This window comes from Gymnogyps californianus, chromosome 1 (genome assembly GCF_018139145.2).
Source record: "Gymnogyps californianus isolate 813 chromosome 1, ASM1813914v2, whole genome shotgun sequence".
Lineage (NCBI taxonomy): Eukaryota > Metazoa > Chordata > Aves > Accipitriformes > Cathartidae > Gymnogyps > Gymnogyps californianus.
The window spans coordinates 131,595,255-131,621,680 of NC_059471.1; the positions used below are offsets into that span (position 1 = coordinate 131,595,255).

Consider the following 26,426-nt stretch of genomic DNA (forward strand, 5'->3'; position numbering starts at 1 on the left):
AAGAGTTGTGGTGAATGGAGTCAAATCCAGCTGGCGGCCGGTCACAAGTGGTGTTCCCCAGGGCTCAGTATTGGGGCCAGTTCTGTTTAATATCTTTATCAAAGATCTGGATGAGGGGATCGAGTGCACCCTCAGTAAGTTTGCAGATGACACCAAGTTGGGCGGGAATGTTGATCTGCTTGAGGGTAGGAAGATACCTACCCTCTACAGAAAGATATGAACAGGCTGGATCGATGGGCTGAGACCAATTGTATGAGCTTTAACAAGGCTAAAGGTCAAGTCCTGCACTTGGGTCACAACAGCCCCATGCAACGCTACAGGCTTGGGGAAGAGTGGCTGGAAAGCTGCCCGACCGAAAAGGACCTGGAGGTATTGGTCAATAGCTGGCTGAATATGAGCCAGTAGTGTGCTCAGGTGGCCAGGAAGGCCAATAGCATCCTGGCTTGTATCAGAAATAGTGCGGCCAGCAGGACTAGGGAAGTGATCGTCCCCCTGTACTCGGCACTGGTGAGGCCACACCTCGAATACAGTGTTTTGGGCCCCTCACTACAAGAAAGACATTGAGGTGCTGGAGTGTATCCAAAGAAGGGCAACAAAGCCGGTGAAGGGTCTAGAGAACAAGTCTTATGAGGAGCGGCTGAGAGGACTGGGGTTGTTTAGCCTGGAGAAAAGGAGGCTCAGGGCAGACCTTATCGCTCTCTACAACTATCTGAAAGGAGGTTGTAGTGAGGTGGGTGTCAGTCTCTTCTCCCAAGTAACAAGCGTAGGACACGAGGAAATGGCCTCAAGTTGCACGAGGGGAGGTTTAGATTGGACATTAGGAAAAATTTCTTCACCAAAAGGGTTGTCAAGCACTGGAACAGGTTGCCCAGGGAAGTAGTGGAGTCACCATCCCTGGAGGTATGTAAAAGATGTGTAGATGTGGTGCTTAGGGACATGGTTTAGTGGTGGACTTGGCACTGCTAGGTTAATGGTTGGACTTGACGATCTTAAAGGTCTTTTCCAATCTAACCAATTCTATGATTCTATGATTCCATGGCTCTGTGCAAGAAAGAGGTACATGAAAACTGCTGTCCTGGTTTTGATTGAGGATCCTTGTAGCCTGGTATCTTCTCTGCAACAATGACTATAGCAGATGCCTTCAGAAGGGTAAGAACAGGTGAGGCATTAATGACACTCTCCTAACCACCAAACAAATTTAGCTCCAGAGATTTCCTGATCCTGATGCTTTTTCTCTAATATCCTTTGATGTAGTGCACTTCCAAACATTTATCTAGCCTCTCCTTGCTAGAGAGGATGTTTTTCATATCCTTATGTTTTTCATATCCTTAACATCCTTAGGCAAAGTACTTCACAGTTTTATTACTTGTATGAAAACTCAGTTTCCTTTGTTGGTTTTTAACCTGGTTCCTGATAACTTCATTTTGTTGTCCCTAGTTTTTGAGTTGGAAGAGACAGTTTATCATAATGCATCATCACCATTTCATTCAGGCTTTTGCAGAACTCTCTCGTACGCCTTTTCTTTTCCAGGCAGAAAAGTTCTGGTCTACTGAGTCATTCCTGCTACAGAAGTCGTCTCATGCTTTTGATCATCCTTGTAGCTGTTCTTTGAATGTTTTCCAGTTCCATTATATCTTTTTTGAGATGGTAACAACAGAATTGCACACAGATTCAAGTTTGGGGCTAACCATGGGCTTATACATGGGCATGATATTCACTGTTTTGTTCTTTGTTGTTTTCCTAGTAACTCCTAACTTCTGATTTGCTTTTTACTTGCTCCTGAGCACTGAGCTAACATTCTTATGGAATTATACCCTCGTGTTTCATCCCTTAGTGGCAATGGTCAGCATGAGGTCATCAATTCATATGACAAATGGCAACTTTTCCTCGTGTGCGTTGCTTTGTACTTATCTGCATTTAATTTCACCTGCGAGTTTATTCATTCATTACTCAGTCATCCAAAATCCCTCCGCTGTCCTTCACAGTCTGCCTTCATCCTCATTAACTTGAATGACTTTGTACCACCAGCTAATGTCGTCACCTGACAGCTCATGCTCTGCTTCAGGTCATTTATGAGTAAGTTGAACATAGGCCCCAGCACAGACCTTTGTGCAACTCCTCTGGTGACATCTGTCTGTTCTGAAAATGTTTATCCCTCCTCTCTATTTCCTTTATTTCAATTAATTATTTTTCAGGATTTTCCTTCTTATGCTTTGGCTGCTTAGTGTACTTAGCAGCCTTTGGCAAGGGACTTTGCAAGGCAGATTCTGTCTACAAGGCCATCTTCACCTGTCTGCTGCTGATCCTTTCAGACATGTCCAAGGAAGCCTCTCAGACAGGACTTCTCTTTACGCAAGCAATTTTGACTCTTTTGAAGTATATCCTATTTCTTCACATATCAATGAATTCTCTACCTAGTGCTAATGATTTGTCACGAGCAGAATTTGCCCTCCCTGGGCATGCATACCCTGGTCTTCTGGAGCTGTGCTGCTCACCTTTCTAGGCTTAAAAAATAGTATGAAGCATAAGACCTGTGTTTCTCTGGATGCCCCCCAGGACCTGTTTTAAAGATTGGCTTCATATATGCCACCTTCCAGTCTTCAGGTCCCAAGGATTTTTCAAGTGGGAGTTTGCACACTGTGATTAGTAATTTAGTGTTTCCATCCTTGATTTCTGCTAGGTACCATCTGGCTCCAGCAATTTGTTAATTTTCACTTTGTCTGTTTGAAACATAATCGCATCCACAATTACTTTGATTTCAGATATATCCTCTGCATTTTCCCCCGTATGAAAACTTCCCCCATTTCTTCCCAGTGATCAGCAATACAGAATGGCTTCATTGTCTCTGAGTTTTGCCTTATCACTAGCTGGCCATGCAGAGTCCCTAGCAGGTTTTTTGCTCCTGACATTTTTGATGAAGTACTAGTTTTGATTTCTTTAGCTAGTTTTCAAACTCTTTTTTAGCCTTCCTAATTAGGATTTTGCTTTTAATCTGCCTGACTACACTATTCATTTCATTTTATTGGTTTGGATACAATAGACATCTTTTTGAAAAATGCCTTCTTACTGCTAGTAAACTTGCTTACTTGGCTGTTTATGTGTGCTGGCCTCCTTTAATCCATTCTCCGGCCTTTCTCAATAGGTCATACGCAGCGGTGTTATGCTTCCAGTCTGGTGTTCTTCAGAAGCTTCCATGCTGCTTGTTAGGATTTCTCTTTGCTGACCTTTCTAGCTTCTTTTTAACAAGCTTCCTCATTTCTGCATAGCTTTTCTTGAAGCTGAGGACAATGGCAGTGGCGTATTTGGCCTGCGGTGCTCCTGTAGAGCTGGTGAAGCCGAGTCCTCTGTGGTCACTCTCACAGAGCGGAGCTTCCAGTGGAAGGGCTAGAGCTACAAAGCCAAGGACTGCCTTTGCTTCTGTGCGCTCTCTAACCAGCTGCTCCATGGAATAATTGCTGACAGATCACAAAAATGTCGTCTCTGTTTCATGTCCCGGCATGACATTTGTCAATCTACAGGAGGGCAGTTGACATCTCCCGTTACTACTGTTTTTCCTGCCTCTCTGATCTCTTTCAGTTTATTGAATTCAAGGCATTTTGCTATCCTGGGTCAGTAACATTATCTGTCATAACTATATTCTTCCTATTTAGGCCTGGAATTTCAACCTGTACAGACTTTATGTTACTTGTTGAGTTGGTGAGCTTGTAAATTTGATTTGATGCTGAGCTTTCAATAAAGCAGAGCACTGCTCTGCCTCTGGCACAGTTTATCTTTACTGTGTACTTTATATCCTGGGTTTAGTGTCCCATTGACTGTCTTCCTTTCCTCAGGTTTCCAATATGTCTGGTATATCAGTGTCTGCATTTTGGATCGGACATTCTGGTTCCTCATCTTATTTTTTAGATTTCAAACATTGTGTAGAAGTGAGTGTACTACTACTTTGGTTCTTTTATTGCCATCTTGTATAAAACCCAGTATGTTCGTTTCCATTTCCCTGCTGGATTACTTGCATCTTCTGGATTGTGTTTTCCTTCAGGATTCAGAACTTTCCCATTGTTTTTTCCTCATAAGGGTACTCATGCTGAGTCTGGCCTTTTCCACACCTGTCGGCTTTCCCTAACTACCTGAGTTTTCCAGCCTGTTAGGGAATATTTTCATTTCAAAAGGACTGTCTAGGGCCTTCATTTTGCTAAGAATGTCTCAGAATGTTTTCAGTTTGCTGCAAGACCAAGCAATATCGTGGAAGAGAGTTAGATATGTTGGATGTTTTCAAATCAGCTGGACTTGATGAAATTCCTGCTAGGATACTGGGAGGATTGTCTGAAGCAATGCCAGAAGTATTAGCTCTTACCTTTGAGGAATCATGGAGTACAGAGATAAATGTGTTGCCTCTTACTATTTTTTTCAATGATGAGGGGGCAGGGGAAGCAATCTTTGAGCCTCCAGAAGTTAACTACAAGGTGAGTGGCAACCAGTATGGATTTATCAAGAACAAATCATACCAAACCAATCTAATATGCTTCTGTGACGGGACTTGTGGATAGGGAAGAACAGCAGAAAGATGTATCTTAACTTTAGTAAGGCTTTTAACATTGTCTCATATGAGCTTCTCAGAAGCAAGCTAAGGAAATATTTGCTATGTACAATTTTTAGCAGGTGAATGCAATATTGGTTGAAAAGTATATTCAGAGAGTAGTCCTTGATAGTTCACTGTTAGCCTGGAAGTATATGTTGATTAAGATCTCTGTTGCTCACTTCTTAATTAATCCAATGAATGACAGAATGGACAATATATTTTTTATATTTCCATATTACATTGAACTGGGAGGGTTTGAAATTACTTTAGATGACCTTGACAAACTGGAGAAATAGTCTGGAAAAGCTAGGATGCAGTTTTATTAGGAAACCAACATCTTCTGCCTTTAGCTATCATCAGCTGTGCATGAGCTAAAGAGCAGCATTGCAGGGAGGAATCTGGAAGCTGCAGTGTGTCCCAAGCTGAAAACTGCATGCAATGCTGCTGCAAGGCAGAGGAACCTCTCAGCGGAAAGTTGCCACAGATCAATGTGCAAACAGGGTTATGCTGCCTCAACTCAGCTGCTTCCCTGCTTTCGGACTTAGTGTCAGCTAGAAGACTGCCTCTGAAGGGGGTCAACCTTGGGATCGTTGGGACTGGGGCAGCCCTCTGATCCCATGCTGTGGCCTCGTGAGAGCAGATTCTCTGCTTTCATGAGAGGACTGAAGCTGTACTGAGAGTCTAGACATTAACAATAATAGACAAGCCAACTTCCAAGGCACCAGTGTGGTTTTACTTTCCTGAAGGCATCAGTTCTGGGATTCCAGAGTCCTAGGCTCAGCTTAAACACTAATTCAGTCTCACGGCTAAAAGGAGCCCTTCAGTTGTGGTTTTGAGTCCACATTCTTATTCAGACTGAGAGTCATGAAAATCTTCTTTATTTTCTGCCCTTCCATCACCACGAAATCTCAAGGCTGAGGTGGATCTTTCACGATTAGAGACTGTTCTTGACACTGTTGTTCAAAGGGCTCCTTTATATCATATATCATATCAGGTTTTCTCTGTCTCTGTTTCTCCAAGGAGACATCCTGATGTATTAGGGTGTCTCTGTTGTGTATTTGGGATGGAGTCTTTTTATGACATCTATTTCCTCTCAACATTTTTAGCAAAAAATGAGAGTTCTTTGCTAGGTGGTTCATCTCTGGGGCTTGAGACTTCTATTATCCTTAGCCTGACTCTTGTCCTAGTTGGATAAGAGATGAGACTACTTCTCTGTCTGGAAGAGATGAACAAAAGGGTTTGGCTCCTTTATCGCAGGATGGAATGGCACATCTGAAGAAATGAGTAAGGAACATACTACTGAGTAATGAGCACAAAAATACTCTTCTATCATCACAGCTGAATAAACAGGAGTATTGGCATATTCTTTCTGCTTTGTTCCAGATAAGGGCAGGAGAGGACTCAGCTGGAGGATCATGTCCAGTTTCTGGTGCTTTAATTAAGGGAGGATGTGGAACAGCTGGAGAGTCAGAGGAGAGAACTGGGGATGACCAGAAGTCTAGAAAACATGGCTCATGGCTGAAGGAATTTGCATAGCTTGATTTAGAAAAGAGACAATAGAGGGGGTGGCCCAGAAATGATCTTTAAATATTTTAAAGATAGACATAAAGAGAATGGGAGTGAATCTTTTTCTGTGTCCGCTACGGGTGGATAATAGCTTAAATTACGGGAAGGGAGAACCAGATGAAACATCTGTAAATCTTCCTTGTGTTGAGGGCAGTAAATCACTGAAGCTGATCTTCTTTGAAGGATGTGGAATCTCCATGGGTGGAGAAGGGCACAGGTATAGCTGATTCTGATTTCATGAAGAGGAGTGGACTAGATGGCCTCTCTGGCCTCCTCTCAGCCCTACTTTTGTATTCGTCTATGGTGGTTATGCAATGGCAGATAAAGACTTAGTCCTCACTGATTCTCAAATGGTGGTCAGATAGCAGCATCACTCTCACTGCAGATGAAAGTTGCCAGGACTTTGCCCAGCTTATAAAATGGAAGTGGGACATCAAGCCCAGAGTGCTCTTTGTCTCAAATGGGTGCAGCTCCTGGGTACCTCTTGTTTCTGTTTTTATTATGCTCTGTGGATTTGAGCGAGCTACTTAGTTCACTGCCAGTACCATGGTACTTTAAAGCACAGGAAGGAAGAGAAAGGCTGGACGTCTACACAAGCCTAGCTAGCCTATTAGGCCAGATAAGATTATGGACAAAATAATCTGTAGCCAACTCTACCTAAAGGTGTATCCTGATTAATGCCATATCCAGCTGCCTCTGACTCCCTGGCTTTAAGAGGGACAGCCACCCATGGAAGTCAAAGGCAAGACTCAAAGCTGAGTCATGCCTGAGCTCCTCTGCTACTCCACCTTGTGTGAGCTCAGTGTCTTTGGAGGCAGCTTTGGCAGCAGCTAGTGAGGACCAAAGGGTGTTCTGGGAAATACAGCATCTGCAGCCCTTCTTCCCTAACTCTTTTCTTGCTCACTTCACACCCTTACCCCTATTTTGCATACATACTGCAGGTTGTACTTATTTGTGCAGTTATTTTCTTGACAGTAGTCTTAGATATGTCTGAGATGAGCAGTGCTGTATGTTTTCATACTGAGAATAGACAGTCATTGTCCTCCCTCCTTCAGCATTTCCCAGCAATAATTAAATGACTCTGGAAGTGCTCTCTGAAATCTCTTTTTTATGGTTGTGTTCTCAGTCTGTGACCCTGCTTGTGCACTCCTCCCTGCTACCTGCAGCCCATGACTCCTCACATGACAGTAAGTGAGTCTCCTACATCAAACCCTGATGTGATCTTTCCTCCCACCCAAATGCCCTTTTGGCTGGATTCCAGCATTGCTGGTGAAGGGGCTTGTCAGAGTCTGTGGCTCCAGTATCTTTACGAAGAGGGGTAATGTGGTGAAAAGACTGCATCATCTCTCTTTGGTGCCACAAAGCACTCCAGACCTTCCTCACTTGAAGAGATGCAAGGGAACAGACTTACACAGTAGGACCCAGAAGCATTCTCCTAGTTTCTCCTGTTTTTTTCCAGGGGGAAAGGAGGAATGAAGAAAAAGGATAAGGATGAGTTGAAAGAAAGGACTTGCGAGGGAAAAGGATCATTGTTTTTCTGACCTGAACTGTCTAGAGGAAAAAGAAAGAGATTCCATGTTCAGGGCCATAGTGGCAGCGTGAGGCAGCTGGGATCGGACTCCATGAGGCACAGTTTTCCCAACATGTCCGTGGATTTGGATTGTCTTATTTCAGGCAATCTAAGTCCACTAGCTCTTGCAGAGCCCAGCCAAAAAAGAATGGTCCTGAACCAGTGCTGTAGGTACTAACAAAGTCATCTCTGTTTTACAGCCAAGGGCACTGAGCACAGAGGTTAGGACCAGTGTGGTGGTAATCTCAAGAACAGCCCTGAATGCTCACAGACTGGAAGGAGGGACGCTGTGCTGACACAGCGTTACTAGCAATTAACTGTCTGTGGATTACCAGCCTTGGCATTTCTTTCCAGACCCAATCTGCTTTTGCATCCTGCGATTTCACTGCGCCCTGTTGTCACTGGTTTAGCAGATCTTTGCTTGGTGCTCTCTGATGCACGCTGGTTAAACCTGATCTGCTTCAGACCCTTTCTCTAATGCTGATGCAGATGTTGAAGTGAGATGCAGCTACCTTACGGGAAGATTTGTAGTTATGTGACATATTGGCACGTTAGTTGAGCCAGAAAGAAAGGCTCAGAAATTACATTTTACCACATGTGACAGTACATGGGAGATGTGAGACTTTATATGGTTGGACTTCCAGACACCAGTACAGAGCCCTGCCGCATGAGCTAGAGGAGTCATCTGCTAGCGGGAAACGCTTTTCCTTTTTGAGAATCTAACACTGGGGGCAGATGAGACAAGTTTTCCCAAAGGGCTCTGTAGCTATTTGCTGTTCCACCAAGTAATGCTAAGAATAAATCAAGCTCTCTTCTGGGTTTTGGAGACAGAGGTGGTTACAGAAAGAACAGCCAAATATTTGGTAGTCTTCTAGAACTCTTTCTGCTCAGTATGTCACAGGCTGTCCCCTTCTACCTCTTCCCCAAATTTGTCCCCTTCTCTTGATTCTTCTATCCCCCTGAAGTCCTGTCATCCCGGCATGTCCCTGTCCTGTTCTGCTCCCATCTGCTCTGCCTCTGACCTTGTTGCCTCTGCACATCCCACCCTGCCTGTCCCTAGGTGCTGCAGCTCCTCTTCTGAGCCATTATTTTTCTCTTCCTTCTCCCCTCCAGTGCTCTTTAAGGCTGAATCCAAGCACAGGTGGCATGGAGGGTGGGAGAGTCGGGGGCGGCCAGCTCTCTGCCCTCTGCTCGTATTTGGGGCTTTCTGAGTTCCTTTGGCCATGGGCAGAAGCATGCTCTGCACTAGGCAAGTCTTCAGTAAAGATAACATCTGGATTTCAGACAAGCTCTGCTGAGCATGTGCAAGCAGAGAGCAGTGATTTACAGCTAGGTCAGATCTGGCTGGATTTTCATACGGCCAGAAAGTACGGGCTGATGCCCCCACGGATCAGCCCCCGCTAATTTCAAGCTGCTGCATGAAGCACTGAACTGCAGTGAAACCACTGGAAGACATTTTCAGCATGGGCCAACCACCATATTTTTCACTAACCTCATTCTTGGAAGTTGCTGACTGGCTTTCAGTGAAATGTTCCCAAAAAAATTCAGCCCAACACAGAGACCAAGGATGGAAAATTTCAGCCTAGAATGATTAAAATATGACAAAATTAAAAGCAACTGAAAACTGGATCTTATAATCAAAAGTGTTAGGCAATGTTAAATATACGATTTGTTGCCATCTCCACCTATAATAGAGGGATGGCTATTTAAATATTTAATTTTGGGAAAACTTTCTTGCATGACTGACATGCAAGGAAAAAGCGTTTTCCTTCCAAACATGGGGCATATGCCCAAGAAAGACATCTGATAAGGAAAACCAGTGGTAACTGTATGCAAACTGTTACGTGATCTGAGTTATTTACATTGCTTAGAGTTCACCAGATTTTTCACCGAAGTGTTGTAAAGTCCCAAACAGAACCCACCACTAGTGGATGCATCAGTGAGACAGATGTCAGCTTGACCCATGGCGATTTGCCACCTGTGAAAAGCAGACAAATATAACCAACTGGAGTAATGAGCATCGTGATTGTAATAGGAACTGGAGCACAGATTTACACAGGATCTTTGTGTTTGGACTCACGAGCCTTTGACTATGTTGGTATTGAAAAGTAAGCAACTGCAAAACCCCAGCTATGCAGAACTGTGGAAAAATTAAGCTTTGGCTGTTGACTGCTTGACACGCTACCTGCAAGGCTGGACCAGATGTGTGAGTATTTCCTGTATTATTTTCTTCACTTCTCAAAAGAAGGCAGCAAGGCTTCCAGCAAAGTTTTCAGAGAGTCTTTTATTATAGTCCAATGAAAGGGCTCCAGAACTTTAAAACTTGTCCACTTTTTTCAAGTATATAGCAGTGGCTCTAATAAAAGATATTATCTCTGTGGCAAATTTTGATTTCCTTAGAACTTTAGAGTTTCACAGATAAATCAGAAGTATTACTAGTATCGGAGAAAATACTACTTATGGGACAAGAAGTCATTGCTAGTTCGAATTGAATCCATTGCTGAAGGAAGAGAATATATCTAGATGCAAAGTACAGTCTCTTAAAAGCCACAGCACAAAAGTAGAGATTTTTCCCCTCCTCTGATCCAACATACAGTAGTCACAGACTATTTTTAATTCCTGTAAAATTATGATAACCATGAAACCATAAACTTTATGGTTTGGTAAGCTGGCTGCAGTGTGCATCCCTAAAGTAGGGGAGTACTGAGATCAGCGTAATGAGAAATATGACAAAGGACCCTGCAGATAACTTTTGTAGGCTGAAATGAAGATCAGGCCAGACCAGATGTAGCTACATTTATTGCTATGCTGTGCACCAGAAAATGTTAAGAATAAAACACAGGGAATGAAGATTTCCAAACATATTAGCAGGCACTCTTGTGATGTGATCATATCAGTTTTAAGGCCATAGTGCCTGGCAGGCCATCAAGTACTGATTTTTTTGTTGTTGTTGTTGTTATTACCAACATAGATTGATATATATGACCCAAAGCTGACATCTAGCGGCGGGAGAATGAGCGCAGGATTTTCCTTCCCTTCCCGGGGATGCACTCCGTGGTGTGCAGACAGAGATGGCACTTTGCTCTGCTCTTCAGAAGTGACCCGAAGGCTGTCTGCTGCACGGCTCGTCCTGGGCTGGAAAGTGAACCAAGGAGCTCACCGGCACTCTAGCTAAGCGTGGACACCTTGTCTCGTTCGTGACACCTGTATCCATAGCGGGATGCTAGAAGCTAGCTTCACAGTGTTGTCGGCCGATAACGAGCTCTGAAGGCTGAATTTGAAAAAGTTTCAAAAGACAATAGTGTAGATGATCACGCCTGGTAGAGTTTGGGCAGGGTCATGCATACATCTAACAGAAGAATAGGTGTTCACTACAGCTGCACAGATGGTGTCAGTGACCTAGGATTTCTGCTGTCAGGAACGTCAGATCTGCAGTCCCGGATCAGACCAGCCTCTTGGACACCAGGTCCTGAGGTTGCACCTTCTGTTCAGCTTCCAGCTCTTTCCCAGTCCTGTGGCTCACTCACTGCCCCAGCTCAGCTGCTTGGGCTGGGAGGACAACAATACTGGTAAAACTTTGGGAATGTTTTCACAAGTTTCTGCCTCACCCTCTGCACCTGGTATCATGTGTTTATGAGAAAAATATCTCAATTTTCAGTTAGTAAAAATCAAAGTTTCAAGCTCTCATGCTTGCATGGAAAAATTGAAAACATGAACCCTAAAGGCTAAAAAAACCAAAAGACAAATAAAACTGTCCAGTGTTTACTTTTCATATCTTGCAAATTTAAGTCAATATCATAAATCTGTTGGCACCTCAGTCCCTGTTTGTAATGCTTAGCAGGGGAGATGGAGGGAAGCACAGAGAAGTCTCACTAGCTCCAAGCACAGGAAAGGGAGAGGGCCAATGGTCCTCCTGGGAGATGGCTGGGTGGGGAGCCAGAGGAGGGAATCTGCAAGGCCAGTGGGAGAGCAACCGGATCACAAGAGCACTCATAGCCCTTTAAAAATGGCACAAGACAAAGGATACTTTACTGGTTTATATACTGTAGGAAGCAAAAAACTTCTCTTCCACATGTGGTGGTAAAGATTCAAGGCTCTGTAGCTGTGGGCTGTAACAACTCACACTGTCTGTGGATCATCATTTTGGTGGGCTTTTTAGCACATTCAGCAGCAAGTTACCAGCAGTTCAGGGGTTCAGTGAAAACCCCTGAAATACTCTTGCTTCTCTAAATGAATGCACAGCCTTCAGCCACTGCCAAAGAGCACAGCTCCAGTGCTGTGCCCCAAGCAATCGCATTGCTGACAGGGTGATGCATGTTTTTGGAAGGACCTTTTAATCATCTGATAGCAAAACAAAGTTAGTGTTATACAAACAGGACAAAGTTTACTGCAGGATTGAGCTTTAATCTCTGGTGGTTGCTTATTGACTCCAGAAAATACAGCGCCTACTCAGTGAAAAGACCCCTACATCCTGTTTGCAGGTGAACTTGAAGGAGAGGATCTCACCTCCTGCAGCTCCCCTGAAACCCAAAGTAAGTCTGAACTGAGGTCTGAATTGGGAGACCTGGGTTGTTTAAAATTCCCATTTGTTCTGCCATGAGAGGACTTGGTTTACCTTTTTGTGCTTGCTGGCTTTGGCCTTTCTAACAGTTGGAAAAGCAGAAGTCATGATACATGGTTTACAGTATATCACGATGTATGATATATGAAGACTTGTGCTATCAGCAGTGCTTGATGTCTTGAAGGCATACAGAGAGGGCTTGGGATACTTTTGCTACCTTCTACCTAATGCTTGTCGGAGGAGACAAAACAATACTGAAGAAATCAGTCACGTTTCTTCTTCATCTTCCAATGAGTCCCTCATCGTGGGCTCTTTCCTAGCAGAGAATTAGGAGTCCTAATTTTCAAGTGTATACACAGGCACCTCAGTCAGTGAGACATAACCATGTCTGCAGTTTGACAGGTTGGATCTGTGTACATAACCTATGTGCTTTATCTGTGCCAGAAGTGTACAACATTGGACACATGGGACTGGTTTTGGTGAAGCTTGCAAGCCCTGCTAATCTGCTGTGGGAGGCTATTCCTGAAAACTAGGATATTTACTTCTTCCTGTACATTTTTAGAAAAATTAGATGCAAACCACAGCTGTTTTAAAACTTCATGTTTTCATATACCTTGCAAAATACCTATTTTAATCAGAGCTGTGGAAGTAATTGCAACAAATGATTTAGCAAATTGATTTTGTCTGTGTTTTGAACGTGTTTCCTCGCACATGGGCACGGTTTGCTAAAACATTAATTTGCATAGCTTTTAGTCCTGGCTGGTTCAAAAGCATGTAAGTGCAGGCATTTGCTAGGCAGCGTTTACGTTGGTTTGATTAAACATCTGGGTCGCACAACGTCACTTCTGTTCCCTGACAGACTGAGGGTAGTTCTTAGAATCATGTTTCATGTTGTGGAATTTGCTTTTTGCCAGTGTTTTCTCATAGTTTGTCCAAATTTTGTATGCTCCTTTTTTAGTATGTATCAGTGCTCCAGTATGTAATGCAAACACCCAGAACATATTTGTTACAAAAGAGAAATGAAGATCTGTAGAAAATACTTTGTTTTTCCGCAGCGCTGGCCTTGACAGTGACTTGCACTCAGAGTCTGGACATAGTTTTACAATGCGTTCATGCTGGAGCAGGTTAGATGTAGACTCCATATTTACTTGCTTCCAGATTGAATTTAGTCACTGCGCTCCATAACTAATTGTTCAGTCAGGGAGCCGTCCTAAGGGGTAATCCAGCAAATGATGTTCTGGGACAACCTTTGAGGAGAATTAGTGGAACAAATAACCCAGCTAGTTTTAAGATGGAATTTATGACAGAATTACACAATTGCTGTGTCTTAAAATAGCAGAGGACCTAAAATGTCCTCTTCAGGCTTCTAAGACAGAATAAAGAGAGGCACAGAGATGCAAGCTTCTTCCTACTCTTATGGCTGCATCTGCAAGTTTTCCTCATGCTAGGGGAGAGGATGAATGGCAAGATAGATTGAGACAACCTCTCAGCAACTCTTCTACAAGACAGATGGGTCCAAGGTTTGCATTAAGTGACATTAGAGCCCCTGGAAGAGAGAATGACAGTTCAGGGATCTAATTTCCGCTCCATGTTATTCTTCTCTTCAAGGTTCCCAGAGCGTCTCTCGGCAATGGCTATGGTGTGTCTTTCAGACTTCGAAGCTTATGCTAAAAAGTATTTACCCAAGATTGCTTGGGATTTTTTTGCAGCTGGAGCAGATGACTGTAGCACCCGAGATGAAAACATCCTAGCATATAAAAGGTAATGTGAGGAGGAAATGAGGGGTGTTGTACTGGAAGCTTTTAAACTATGTTTTTGTGCAAGTGTGTGGACTTCACAAGCAAAGATACCTAACACCTTGCCCTTTCGAGGTGGTCCCCAAGTAAAATGCACTTATCTGAATGACATACGCTGTATGCTCTGATGCTAGTGTGAATATGGCACATTGTATGAGGCATAAGGGATGCTGAGGGTACAGGCAAATGGTAGGGTAGGGTAGGGTAGGGTAGAGTAGGGGATGGGATGGTATGGCATGGCATGGCATGGTATGGCATGGTATGGTATGGTATGGTATGGTATGGTATGGTATGGTATGGTATGACAGGAAGGGGGATGAGTAGCTATAATAGAATGAGATGCAATGAGGAGCATTTGGTGAATGGCAGGAAGCCTACATGTAAGTAGGATGGGATTTGGGGAACATGCTGCAGAGAGTGAGGGCAGGCACAATGTACACTGAGGACAGACATATGAATGGTGGAGTGGAAGGCAGCGACCTGGGATTGGGCTGCAAGTAGAAGGAATCTGTGGGATGGACAGTGGAAGACAAGAGCCAGGGAGCTGAGGTGGGAAATGCAGAAATGATGTACTGTGGCCAGTAAGCAGGACTATGGGATTAATGAAAAGTGGAAGTGGCTGAACTGCTGGCTGAATGGACCTCTAAAAGTGAACAGAAAGGACAAAGAGCCTTTGTTATATGCATTTTATTCATTGCCTCAGATTCCTGCATTGCAATAGGTAAATGAAGACCTGGTTTCCATGAAACTTCAGAAAAGCCACTGAACAGCTACTATCCTGAAGGGGTTTTGTTGCCTTACAGAATTCGTTTCCGGCCACGTATGCTGCGGGACGTATCCATGATGGACATCAGGACTAAGCTCCTGGGGACTGAAATCAGCTTTCCTGTAGGAATCGCCCCTACTGGCTTCCACCAGCTAGCATGGCCTGATGGAGAGAAAAGCACAGCCAGAGGTACTCTTCTGCTTTGCCATGTAGCGAAAAGGTTTTTGTGGAAAAGCCTCAAGAAGCTGTTAGGATGACTTGAAGTGTGACTGAGCAAAATCTTCAGGCTTGAAGAGGCAAAGTCCTTTCCCACTTTCTGACACCCCTTTTTGTGGATGACCCACTTGGGTCTGGTGACACAGAGTGCGTGGGAAGCTGTATAGACATTGCTCTACTTCTCCAGCTACCACTATTATGAGATCAGCCCTATGGAGGCTGCTGCAAACTTAAGACAGAGGCAGTGGACACAAGAACCACACAAGGTTCTCAGTCCTGGGGGCTCTAGATAGGACATAAAAGTGGTGGATGGGACTCACCCTGTAAATTCCTTGTTACTGGTTAAGAACAGTGGCTTCCTTGGAGAAAAGGATAAGCTCTCTTCCCAAATCCTGTGGTGGGTTTGGAGAGCTGACCCCTAGAAATGTCTTTTTTCCTGTGTGTGTTTCTGTGTACACTGAGTGCATTTGACAGTGCATTCCTGCGAGGACACAGTCATAAAGATAAAGTTCATGCTTTTAAAAAAAAATAGTTGCAAAATGAAAGCACCACTTGCTAAATTACCTCTCCCTTTCCTGCTTTCTTAACCATGATCCTACAACAGTGCATGGTAAATATAGCCATTTTTAATCCCAGGGGCATATTGGCCAACTGGTAGAGCGCTGTGTTTGGTAGGATATGTGTAAAACGGGAGTTCAGGTGGTCTCTGCAAACAGTACGTAATTCTGTACCTGGTGTCTGGCAGGACCGTTGAAATGACCTTGATTCTGATTATTTTCCAATACCTCCCGAAGTGGCCGAAGCAATGAACACGTGTTACATTGTCAGCACGTACTCCACCTGCACGCTGGAGGAGATCTCTGCGGCCGCCCCCGGCGGCCTCCGGTGGTTCCAGCTCTACATCCACCGCAACAGGGCAGTTTCCCAGCAGCTGGTCCAACGGGCGGAGGCCTTGGGTTTCCAGGGCCTCGTCCTCACTGCGGATCTGCCCTACACGGGCAAAAGACGCGACGATGTCCGCAATGGTTTCCGCCTTCCTCCCCACATGAAACTGAAGAACTTGGAAGGAGCCTTTGAGGTTTGTAAAATGAGCCCGTCCTTTCATTCACTGCGCTGGCCTGTACCACATGAGACAAAAACCACCGGGTAACTGCTACTTTGGCATCTGCTGTACCCAGGGCGTATCTTCTCCCCTTCTGGTTCTGCAGCGTCCTGGCTTGACCTCCTGCCAGCCTGGGTTCTGGCTTCAAAATCCCAGTACAGCTGCCTTAGAGACACTGATCTCCATCCCCATTGTAATTATTCTCCTCCAGAGACATGTGCTTTACAGAGCTGATGAATATGTCTGTTAGCAAGTTTAATTAATCTGTTCTAGGGCAGGGAAAGACTTCAAGGGGCCTCTGTATTGTTACAGCTCAGATGAGGTTTCCTTCTGTCCTATGGCTGTAGGGGGATGACCGTTCTGAGTATGGACTGCCACCCAACAGCTTGGATCCTTCGGTCACCTGGAACGATATCTACTGGCTGCGGAGCCTGACCCACCTGCCCATCATCATCAAAGGCATCTTGACGAAAGAAGATGCAGAGCTAGCAGTGAGACATGGAGTTCAGGGAATTATTGTGTCCAATCATGGTGGAAGGCAACTGGATGGAGGACCTGCCACCGTAAGTGAGAAAACGGATGTCCCATGAGTGTTTATCATATGCACATTTGTGCTAACCTGGGTATCTTGATGCTCGTCTTTGTATATATGCTTCTGGTGGACTTGTGTGTTCATTGTGTGGCTGTGGATGTGCGCAGATGTACTTTAGCTTTAAACTGGCAAGGTGCATGCCTTGGCATGGACTACCCACTGAAGTATTTTCTCAGCTTCTTGGGAGAGTTCTGTAAGCAGCACTGAACCCACATAACTGCAGATAAACTACTGCCTAAGTTAGTAAAAGTTTTCTGCCTATGTCTTCATTAGCTAGTGCAGTGCACACGTACTCTTTGTGCACTGCAGCAAAAATAAAATGAAGCTCTGGAACCAAAAATGTACAAATGAGAGCATAATGTATTCTCATTGTTCACATCTGCCAAAACATGCACAAACAATGCAGCTAGATTTAGTGAGAGGTCTGCTTGCGTATTTACAGACTCAAGTCTAAATGGGAATTTATTGACTTTCATGAGCCAGAAAAAGAATAACTTATCTGGAGAAAAATTCCCCAGCTTTTTAATCTGTACAAAGAATCGTGGGTTGTTTGGATGTATGTGTATTTCACTGGTTTAATTTGGCTTCTTCTGTCAGTTTTTCTAATTGTTCTTATTTTACAGTTCTGTATTGCATAGTATCTTACGGACTTTCTTTCCTCTGTTTTCCTCTGTAAAATAAAAATAGGTACCAGGGAATTCTTTTCTATTCTATGTCAAGGCTGACAATAATGAATAAAAAACCCCCAGTCTAAATGCTAAGGACATAGTAATGGAAATGGCATCCACATTTGTCATGGTTTAACCCCAGCCAGCAACTAAGCACCATGCAGCCGCTTGCTCACTCCTCCCCCCTCCCAGTGCGATGCGGAGGAGAATCGAAAAAAAGAAGTAAAACTCTTGGGTTGAGATAAGAATGGGTTAATAACTAAAGTAAAATAAAATATAACAATAATAATAATAATAATAAAATAATAATAGTAATGGAAAGGAATATAACAAAAAAAAAGAGGAGAGAAATAACACCCAAGAAAAGACAAGTGATGCACAATGCAATTGCTCACCACCCGCTGACCGATGCCCCAGCAGCAATCTGCCCCTCCCAGCCAACTCCCCCCTGTTTATACACTAGGCATGATGTTCTATGGTAGGAATATCCCTTTGGCTAGTTCAGGTCAGCTGCCCCGGCTATGCTCCCTCCCAGCTTCTTGTACACCTGCTTGCTGGCAGAGCATGGGAAACTGAAAAGTCCTTAACTTAGGATAAGTGCTACTTAGCAACAACTAAAACATCAGAGTGTTATCAACATTATTCTCACGCTAAATCCAAAACACAGCACTGTACCAGCTACTAAGAAGAAAATTAACTCTATCCCAGCCAAAACTAGGACAACATTAAACTGCTCTTCTACCTTAAAAGTTTCTTTACATACACAGACAAACCAGTAGATACCTAGTTCAGCTCTGCTACTCCTCTGGTACCAAGCCTGGCAGCAGAAGTTATTGTCCCTGCTCTTGCTGAGCTACCCTTGGAAAATTTCAGCCTGAAAGTTTTCAGTCTGAAATTCTGAAAAAAAATTATGACCAATTGCAAGAATCTACTTAGTAATCTTAGTTATAGCTGCTCTACTTAAAAAAGATGAAAAGAAGGCAAAAGAGTGTAAGAGACTGCAGAAAAGAGACCTTTGGGTTTGCTGCGAAGGAGAGTTAATTATGTCTAGTGCAATGTCCTGCCACCGGTTATGCTGCCTTTAGGACCAGAGCCAGCATCTCTGCCTGGTACTGCCCTGCACTACCAGCCTGGCACTGTGCTGTGCTCTAGAGAAAAGACCTTAGGGAATCAGGAGACTCAGCATGGAGGAAATGATACGTTGCCTGTCCTACACAGCAAATGAAATCCTTCATAGATGCTTTAGGGTGTTTGAGGAGGCTTTCGACAGGTGGTCACCAGGATTAGGTTTAAATGTAAGTTTAGGCAATTTGGACAGTAGCAGGGAGAAGTTTGACATCAGCCTTTTTTACAAACATTCATCATTGTCTCAAATGAAAGTAAGATATTAACGACAATTATTTCCATTGAAATTTATTTTAAAAATCTTTCAGAAAGCAAGTGAAAATGTTACTTTTTTGCTTATCAGAAGTGCTAGCAAAGAGTATCAGTATAAGCAAAGCACTGGAAAATGGAATTAACTATCGGGCAAACAGAAAAGGGAGCTGCACTTTATTCTGCAGCTTTTGGTGCTGAGCTATTTGCAATGCATTGTCACATTTCATTTCAACAAGGTATGCTATTAAAGCATTGCATCCCTGCCTGCCTCTTTGGAATATCCCCTCTTTCTCTTGGAATCAAAAGCTGACCTCAAGGTGAGAGTGGCTGCTTCTTTGCAGATTGATGCTCTGGTTGAGGTTGCGGAGGCAGTGCAAGGCAGAGTCGAAGTTTATTTAGATGGTGGAATACGAAAAGGAAGCGATGTATTAAAAGCACTGGCACTGGGAGCAAAATGCGTCTTTATTGGAAGACCAGCTTTATGGGGTCTGGCTTATAAGGTGAGTAAGGAGCTTTGAGTTTGTATGTCTAATTCTCATACTCTCCAACACTCTGTTGTTGTTAGTTAAAAGTCATAGAGACAGTTTTCACCAGTGAAGAATCTTACCCATTTTGGGGGGGGGTTGCTGAATTTTAGGTGGAAACACCCCAAATTGAATCAAAATCAGACATTTTCTGTGATTTAAAAATACCCCTGAATTTTATGATTTCAAATATGATTTTGAAGCTGATAACATTGTTTTGTGGGACCTGATTTCTTGGTGTTGCAGTTTGGTGCTAAAATACCGTAGGACTCAGGACCATCAGTGCTTTTGAAAATTGGAGGCAGGCTTATTTGCCACAAAGATGAGTCTGACAATTTTATTTGCTGTCAGCTTATATGGTTTTGATACAGCAGTTTCATAGCGGTGTTATGAATTCTTCAGAAATACATATAGAACTCCATCCCACTGATGTCTGAAACATTTTGGACAAGACTGAGCACAACCGTGTCCTGTAGGTGCCTGAGCGTGCCACTACTATCTCAGTTTCATCTTTGCTGCTTCTTAACTACTAGCATATTTCTATAATCCAGAGTCATGAATTAGGCCTCTGATGCAGAAGGTTAACATAATATAATTAAAAATAAAATGTAATTATACCAGTTGTTTGCTTTGCTAAATTTTTGCATTTTAGCCTCTGGATTGGATCTTTCAAGCTTTTCTCTAGAAGAAAAAAATATTTATTTTTATGGTCTAGAAACATTTCCTATCTTTTAAATGAGACTCCTGTCCAGTGGTGTGATTGCTGTGGATTCCAGTAGCTAGGCTTTAAGGAAGAAATCACCTGAATCTTCTGAGAAAGCTGGAAGAGTTGGCAGCGCTGTTTCTGTTGCCAGTAAACAGAGAAAAAGGGCCTAACATGAAAAGGGTGTTGCTGTGAGTTGCCTGCATTTTTTCCACAATGCAAACAGAAAGGAGACAGGATTTTTTTAATTCAGCTGTGCTTTGGTATTATATTCCATACAGTATTCCTAAAGATGTATCTCAGTGACATTACCCTAGCATGCAAGAGAGGAAGGGCATGAACAAGCACTGACATTGTCTGCACCCAAAGCGTTCTTTATTACAAGAAATAAAAATAAAATTTAAGAGAAAAAAGAAAAAAATCGTCCAATATTTTACAGTAAGATCAAAATCATATGTACATTTTATTGGATTTTGAGCTTCTTGGTGTCACTTGCTCGGAGGAAAACACACAGGGTACTATTTTTAAAGATTCAGTCTGGTATCTGAGTAAACTAAAGTTTTTAAAACTGTACCATATATAAAACTCTCATTACTTCATAAAATACTGTCCGCATTGTAAGGCTTGACATTTTAAAACAAGCCCATTGGTGGAGGTTAACTGAAAGCTAAGGAAAAAAACAGCTAGAAAATGTCAGAAGTGAAAAACAGCTTTGTTTTCTTTCCCTGTTCAGATGTGTCACAAAAGGAAAAGCATCTAAATTAATCTGTGATGAACTAAGCACATCCATCATATCATTTTAATCATTCATCTGTATGAGAGACTGGAATTGGCACAGCCTTAAGGGACTGTCCCAGCTCTCACAGTGCAAGCATCCTGCAGCATTGCTCTGTGCCAGTGCTCCTTTTACCCTGACTGCTTTCTTTGTTGGAGCAGGGTGAAGAAGGCCTTCAAGACGTTTTGAGGATTTTGCAGGATGAGTTTCGCTTGTCAATGGCCTTAGCCGGTAAGCGTTTTGCAGGTTGTTTGTAACTGGTGATACAGAAGTTTCTGCATGCAAGCCATCTAAAATCAGAAGTCTGATGGATGGGTCACAAAAAGGGAAACCATGTGAGCTGTGCTGGTTCTAGTTGCTATATTTAAGGTGATTCTTTGCTTCCTGTGAAATCACTTGGCATTTCAGGTGCCATAGCAATGAAGCTTGCAAGGAGGAAGTAGGTTAAAGCAGCTTTCTGACCCAATTAAAGAGATGCAAAACTACTAAGCAGAGCTGAGCAAAACTTGGAATTTCTGTTCTGCTGGGAATTGCAGCATATGTTTTTCAGTATTTAATTTAATGTTTACCAGGGTAAAATGCAACCAATTTTTTTGCTGCATGAAAAGTTCGGAAACAATGGATGCAGAATTTTTCTCTGTGTATTAGAGAATCCAGTCTGTTGGTGCAGGTTCAAATCTCTGCATCCCACATGGTTTAAAAGCCTCCATGTCTCCTCCAAGCTTTTACTGTTGTTCCTCATTCTGCGTTTCTCACTTCTGCTCCCACCTGTAGCTGCCGTGTTTGACCCCCTCACTGAACAGCAAATTTGCACAGCCCAGTGCAAACTCCAGTTTCACACATGAACAAGTACGACATGCAGATCCAGTGAAGAAGTATTCAGACATCAGCAAAGGGTCTTATCCCACTTCAAATCATGTTTTAAAGATTTTCATGCTCTAGCGACCATGAACTCAAGTGGATAGCAATGCTGACTGGGAGACTGGAACTGAAATCCTGCTGAACATTTCTTCATAGGCTGGGTTTTTGCATGACTTTTTCAACTAGTAAAGATTCATACAAGGCTTTTTTCCAGGAGGCTCTCACACTGCTTTACATGCAAAAGGGCACTGAACTCAGCAAGAGTAGCAGGTTGGGACCTTTTTGGCAGGGCTGTGAAATTCCACCCAGATTTGACCAAATGAAACGGCAATGCAAATCTCCACCTCCTGTCACTTGACACACGGCAAGTGTGTCTTTTCTGTCTGCCTTTCACTTCTGGCTGGATCAGATGGCTCCCTGCTCAGCTTGTTATAAGGATCCTTTTTTTTCATGTTTCTAACTCTTCTTGTGCAGGAAGCCCGGCTGAAGGCCTACTCCTCAATGGCTGAAGACGCCATTGAGGAGCAGGCTGCTGTGAGTGAGCTGTTGAAGTACCAACCTATCCCCACATGGCTCATACAAGACTAGACCGTGATTCAGAGAGGGGGCCTTCCAGGTTTCATCCACAGACCTTTCCCTCTCACCAACATGTTTCATTTCTCTATTTATTTCAGGCTGTGCCAGCGTCTCAGAGATCGGCCGACACCTAGTTCAGTTCTCAAAGCTGTGAGCAGCCTCCTGCGACGCCCACTGAACAGAGGCAGCTCAGCTGAGATCCCAACCAGACTGAAGAGAGAAAAAGGAGGTGCAAACGTTGAATGTGCAATAAGTATCTGATAAGGCCTTCAGGAAACTTCTGAGGAGATTAGGAAAGGCTCTGTGTTAGCAAAAGCTGTTCTCTACTTTTATTGAGACCAATGAGTTCTTTAACACTTCGGGTAATTGTTACTTGCTTAAATACATTTACTTTAAACTGGCTGTTCCGTGGCATTACCTGTGTTGGGCCTTACTCCCAAGCTCTGTTACACTGGGCAGCCAGACATGGAAAACTATGACGTCCCTTGCTTCTTCCATGTGGTTGTCCTACCAAGTCTGACTACAACTCAAGCTACACACCTTTGCTGTCCCAGGCAGTAAGTGTTGTGGCTGATATCTTCCACAGCCTGGGCTTTCCTGGATGTATTCATCGCAGGTACAGAAACAAGATGCATCAGCTAACAGGCACCCCAGCTACCCTTTAGGGTGAGGGTGGGGGTCTTGCCCACTGATTCTAAATGCAGAGAAATGAAATCACTAGTACCCAAGCAACACCCTGTGCTCCCCAAAGAGAGCACCTCTTCCTTCACTACACAGTTAATTCACACTGCAAACTCATCCGAGCAGCAGTCAGGACCTATGCATTTTCAGAGCAGAGCACATGTTTGTGGCAGTGCGTAAATGACTCACCCTGTGCCCTGGTCTCTGCCCACGGATGAGCGTGGCCAGCGCCGGCTGAGGGAGCAGGCAGGAGCTGCCCTCACCACCTGAGAAGCACGTGGTGTTTGCTCTGGGAAGATGGTGCAGAAGCACCTGCTGCCAGCATAAGCTGTATAAACCCTTGCTCTTTGAGGTAATACGTATGTGTGCTCATCCTTTCCCTGTCCAAGTTTCTTCCTGAGACACGGGTCTTGCCTCCCCATGAGGAAGCACACCCTTGGTTGTGCCACCCACCTGCCATCACCTGGTGGTGATGGGTCCTTAATAACAACTAGGAGCTCTTTCTTTCTTTCTCCTAGTCCTCTTTCACCTGAATGTTTCCTTTTCTGTAGCACTCCTTAGAGCACAATCTTCAGCTGCACCACCTAGTCTTCCTCTTTCTTCCTCATTCCATCTCCTTTCATCATCTCTCTGTTCCCCACCAGCCCCTCTTCCCTATTATTTTTCTTCAGAAAAATTTCAGTCCTCATCTAGGCTATTATTTCTGTATATGACTGACTAACATGAGCCTCCCAGTGTCATGGACCTCTGGTGGGAATGCCAGAGCTGTCTTCTGGCTGCCCAGAGAGGACAGCAAAGAAGCCTGATGCTGCCCAGAGCTGAGGGAGCTACTGGGGAGCAGAGATGGGGGCAGATAGGGTCCTGCAGCCAGGGCAGAAGTCTGTTGATGTTGTATTATTTGGAGCTGATGTCCCTTGGGGTTTGTCTGTGTCATTAGGCTGCAACATGAGTATTTTCTCTGAACTATTCTCCCTAGGAGGAGTTTAGCAATACTTGTTTTTTAATCTTTATATAATGCTGTCCAAGTAAAGGTGTAAACAGAATTCATCTATTATTTGAAATGGCTAAAAGCCCTGTGTGCCCATTTGGTCTTTCTTTGTTATAGAAGTGGTGTGTAAATCAGTGGGGAATTGGGCCAGTGTAACTGGAAATAAGCTAAATCTCCGTAAAGAGTTTAACAACTGATTTAACTACTCGGGCTTAATCAGTCTTTTAAATGAAGCTAGGTAAACTAGGACTGTGCACATATGAAAACTGCAAATGTGCCTCATCTTTAAAAATGTAATGTGATCTTAAAACTATCTGGTAAGACACCTGAGCTTGTTTTCTTATAAATAATTTTTAAGGCCAGACTCACCGGCGCAGCCGTTGCTTTCATGGCAATTTAGGGCAGCACAAAATGGCTGAGGGATGCTGGGCAGCAATGGAATGCCAAATGTCTCTTTGTATCAAAGAAGTGCTGGGCACTTCCTCTGCTTAGCGCACCTCCCAGTCTTCCCATGCACACAAGGCTCCCTTTCTTGTACACTTATGGCTATTTTCTTTCTCCTCCCTGCTAATCCCCTGGTTCTGCAAGAATGGGAAGGTCTAGATCATGCAAAGCAGGGCTCAGCTGGAGCGAAGACACTCAAATCCAGACCTCCTGCAGAAGCCTCTCCCACTCAGCTAGTGCTTCACCCTGCAGGATCAAAAAATACCGATGCACTCTCCCCCTGCCCTGTGCTTTGACATAAATGTAAGTACTCCAGGTGATTTGACTGTGCCTCTCTGAGCAGCTCACACCCTTCTGCATGAGTTAATTAGGCTGGAGAAGCCAGGTATTCTTCTGCATGGGTGCAGTACCTTGAATATCTGGCAGAAGGCAACCTCAGACAGTGGTCTCCTGCAAACTGCACTACCCTGGGCACCAGGCACGGGCATCCCCAAGTAAGGCCTCTCTCTCCTCCCCTTGGAGATCTCGCACTGTTCAGTAAAAGCACCAAGAATAAGGGGCCACAGGCAGGGAAGAGTGATGCTTTGTAGGCTAGTGATTGAGGTTGTCCTGTGTATGAGGGTGAAGGTGGGGGCGTGAGGTCATTCATTCACCCAGTAGTTACTTGGAGAAAAATGCCACAGGAGTCACTGGTGCGTGGGGCCGTGTGGTTGCCTTACCCCAGTTCAGTGAATTTGGAGCACTACATGGACGAGTTTCAACAAGAAAGTGCCAGCTCTCCTCCCATGAAAGTGCCTATGAGCTTCTCCGGTCAAGGCTCCCTCCTGGCAGAGAAGAGGTGCTGCTTTTTCTGAGGAGGAGAAGGCATCTGTTCTCCCCCAACTCCCGCTGAGCACATTGCCCACTGGCTCCTGGTGTACAAGGGAAGGGGGTGGCAGCAGCAGCACCTCCTTTGCACATATCTTAGAAGAACCAAATGAGGCTTGTTAGATCCTAAACTTGCTAGAGGAGAGGCTTCCAGCTTATGCAAATGGCAGTGGCTGAAGGTGCCTGCTGGCAGACCTGAGTCATCTGGCTAAGCTCTGGAGAGGGGCAGGATTTCCAGCATGCTGCCTCTGATACCTCTCGGTGATGTCCCACTGAGCATTTGGATTTTTTTAGATCTGTTGCTGGATGCTCTAGAAGACCTAGACACCAGGCTTTAGGAGCTGTGGGGGACGGAAGAGGAAAAAGCTCACAAAAAGTGAGTCATTGCCAGTGACGAACTTGAGGCAGTGAAGCATTTCCATGGCTCAGGACCTTAATGCTTTTCCATGGGGCAGCCAGCTGCTTCTGTTGCCACTAGCAGGCAGTGAGAGTGTGCAGGTTCCTGAATATAGCTGCTGTCTTCTGGAGCTGATGCTGTGAAATGGGAAAGTAGATGGTGGGAGGCTGGGACAACTGCACTTAAGCTCTGTTTCCATGAAAATGAGGTGCTCTGTCTCCCTGGTAGATGACCATCAAGGCCTTTGCTCCTTATTCTACACTCCCATTCACTGAAAGAAATCCCTTTTGTTTGGGGAAATCCAGGTACTGAAAGATCATCAGTTTCTCAGCTGCATTTCACTTAGGTACCTTTCACTTGCAGTCAGACTCTCTCAATGCTCCATGCGGTATGGCTGGTCTGCTCATGCCCCTCCTCACAGCAGTCTGTGCTCCTCAGAGCAGAGGTACTGCTCAAGGCTGCTCTGCTGGGGCAGAAAAATCTCTCATTTCAGGCTCCAGAGTCTCAACTTTCATTTAAAGGCAACAAGAAAGCATGTCGTTGTTACAATTGTGAAGGAAATCTTTCAAGGAGGAAAGCCATCTTAAGAAACTCAGAGACGTCTGCTGGAGCTGAAACAATTGTGATGGAAATTGTCTGCACTGCTGAGCTGACTTGTGGTGGCTTCATTTACACCATTGTTGGGTACCATGAGATCAAAATCTGTTTTGAAGGAAAGGCAATGCCACATCATGAAAATAAGCACAATGGCTTGTTTTATGATCACCTTCTCTGTTTTTCCCGTGGCACTGAAGTTGGGGGATGGAGAATAGGAGGGCAG

The 26,426-nt window shown here is 44.1% G+C and overlaps 1 protein-coding gene across 2 annotated transcripts; it reads left to right on the forward strand.

Moving 5' to 3' along the window:
- Nucleotides 1–13,903: 13,903 nt before the first annotated feature.
- HAO2 (hydroxyacid oxidase 2) lies at nucleotides 13,904–22,383 on the forward strand. 2 transcript variants are annotated; one of them, XM_050912740.1, is made up of 7 exons: nucleotides 13,904–14,034; nucleotides 14,873–15,024; nucleotides 15,846–16,146; nucleotides 16,539–16,716; nucleotides 19,132–19,290; nucleotides 20,954–21,023; nucleotides 22,328–22,383. In XM_050912740.1, the coding sequence occupies exons 1-7, from the start codon at nucleotides 13,904–13,906 to the stop codon at nucleotides 22,381–22,383; spliced, it is 1,047 nt and encodes a 348-aa protein (XP_050768697.1). The 2 variants fall into 2 exon arrangements, with proteins under 2 accessions (XP_050768697.1, XP_050768707.1); XM_050912750.1 differs by lacking the exon at nucleotides 16,539–16,716 and having other exon boundaries at nucleotides 15,846–16,129.
- The last annotated feature ends 4,043 nt before the right edge of the window (nucleotides 22,384–26,426 follow it).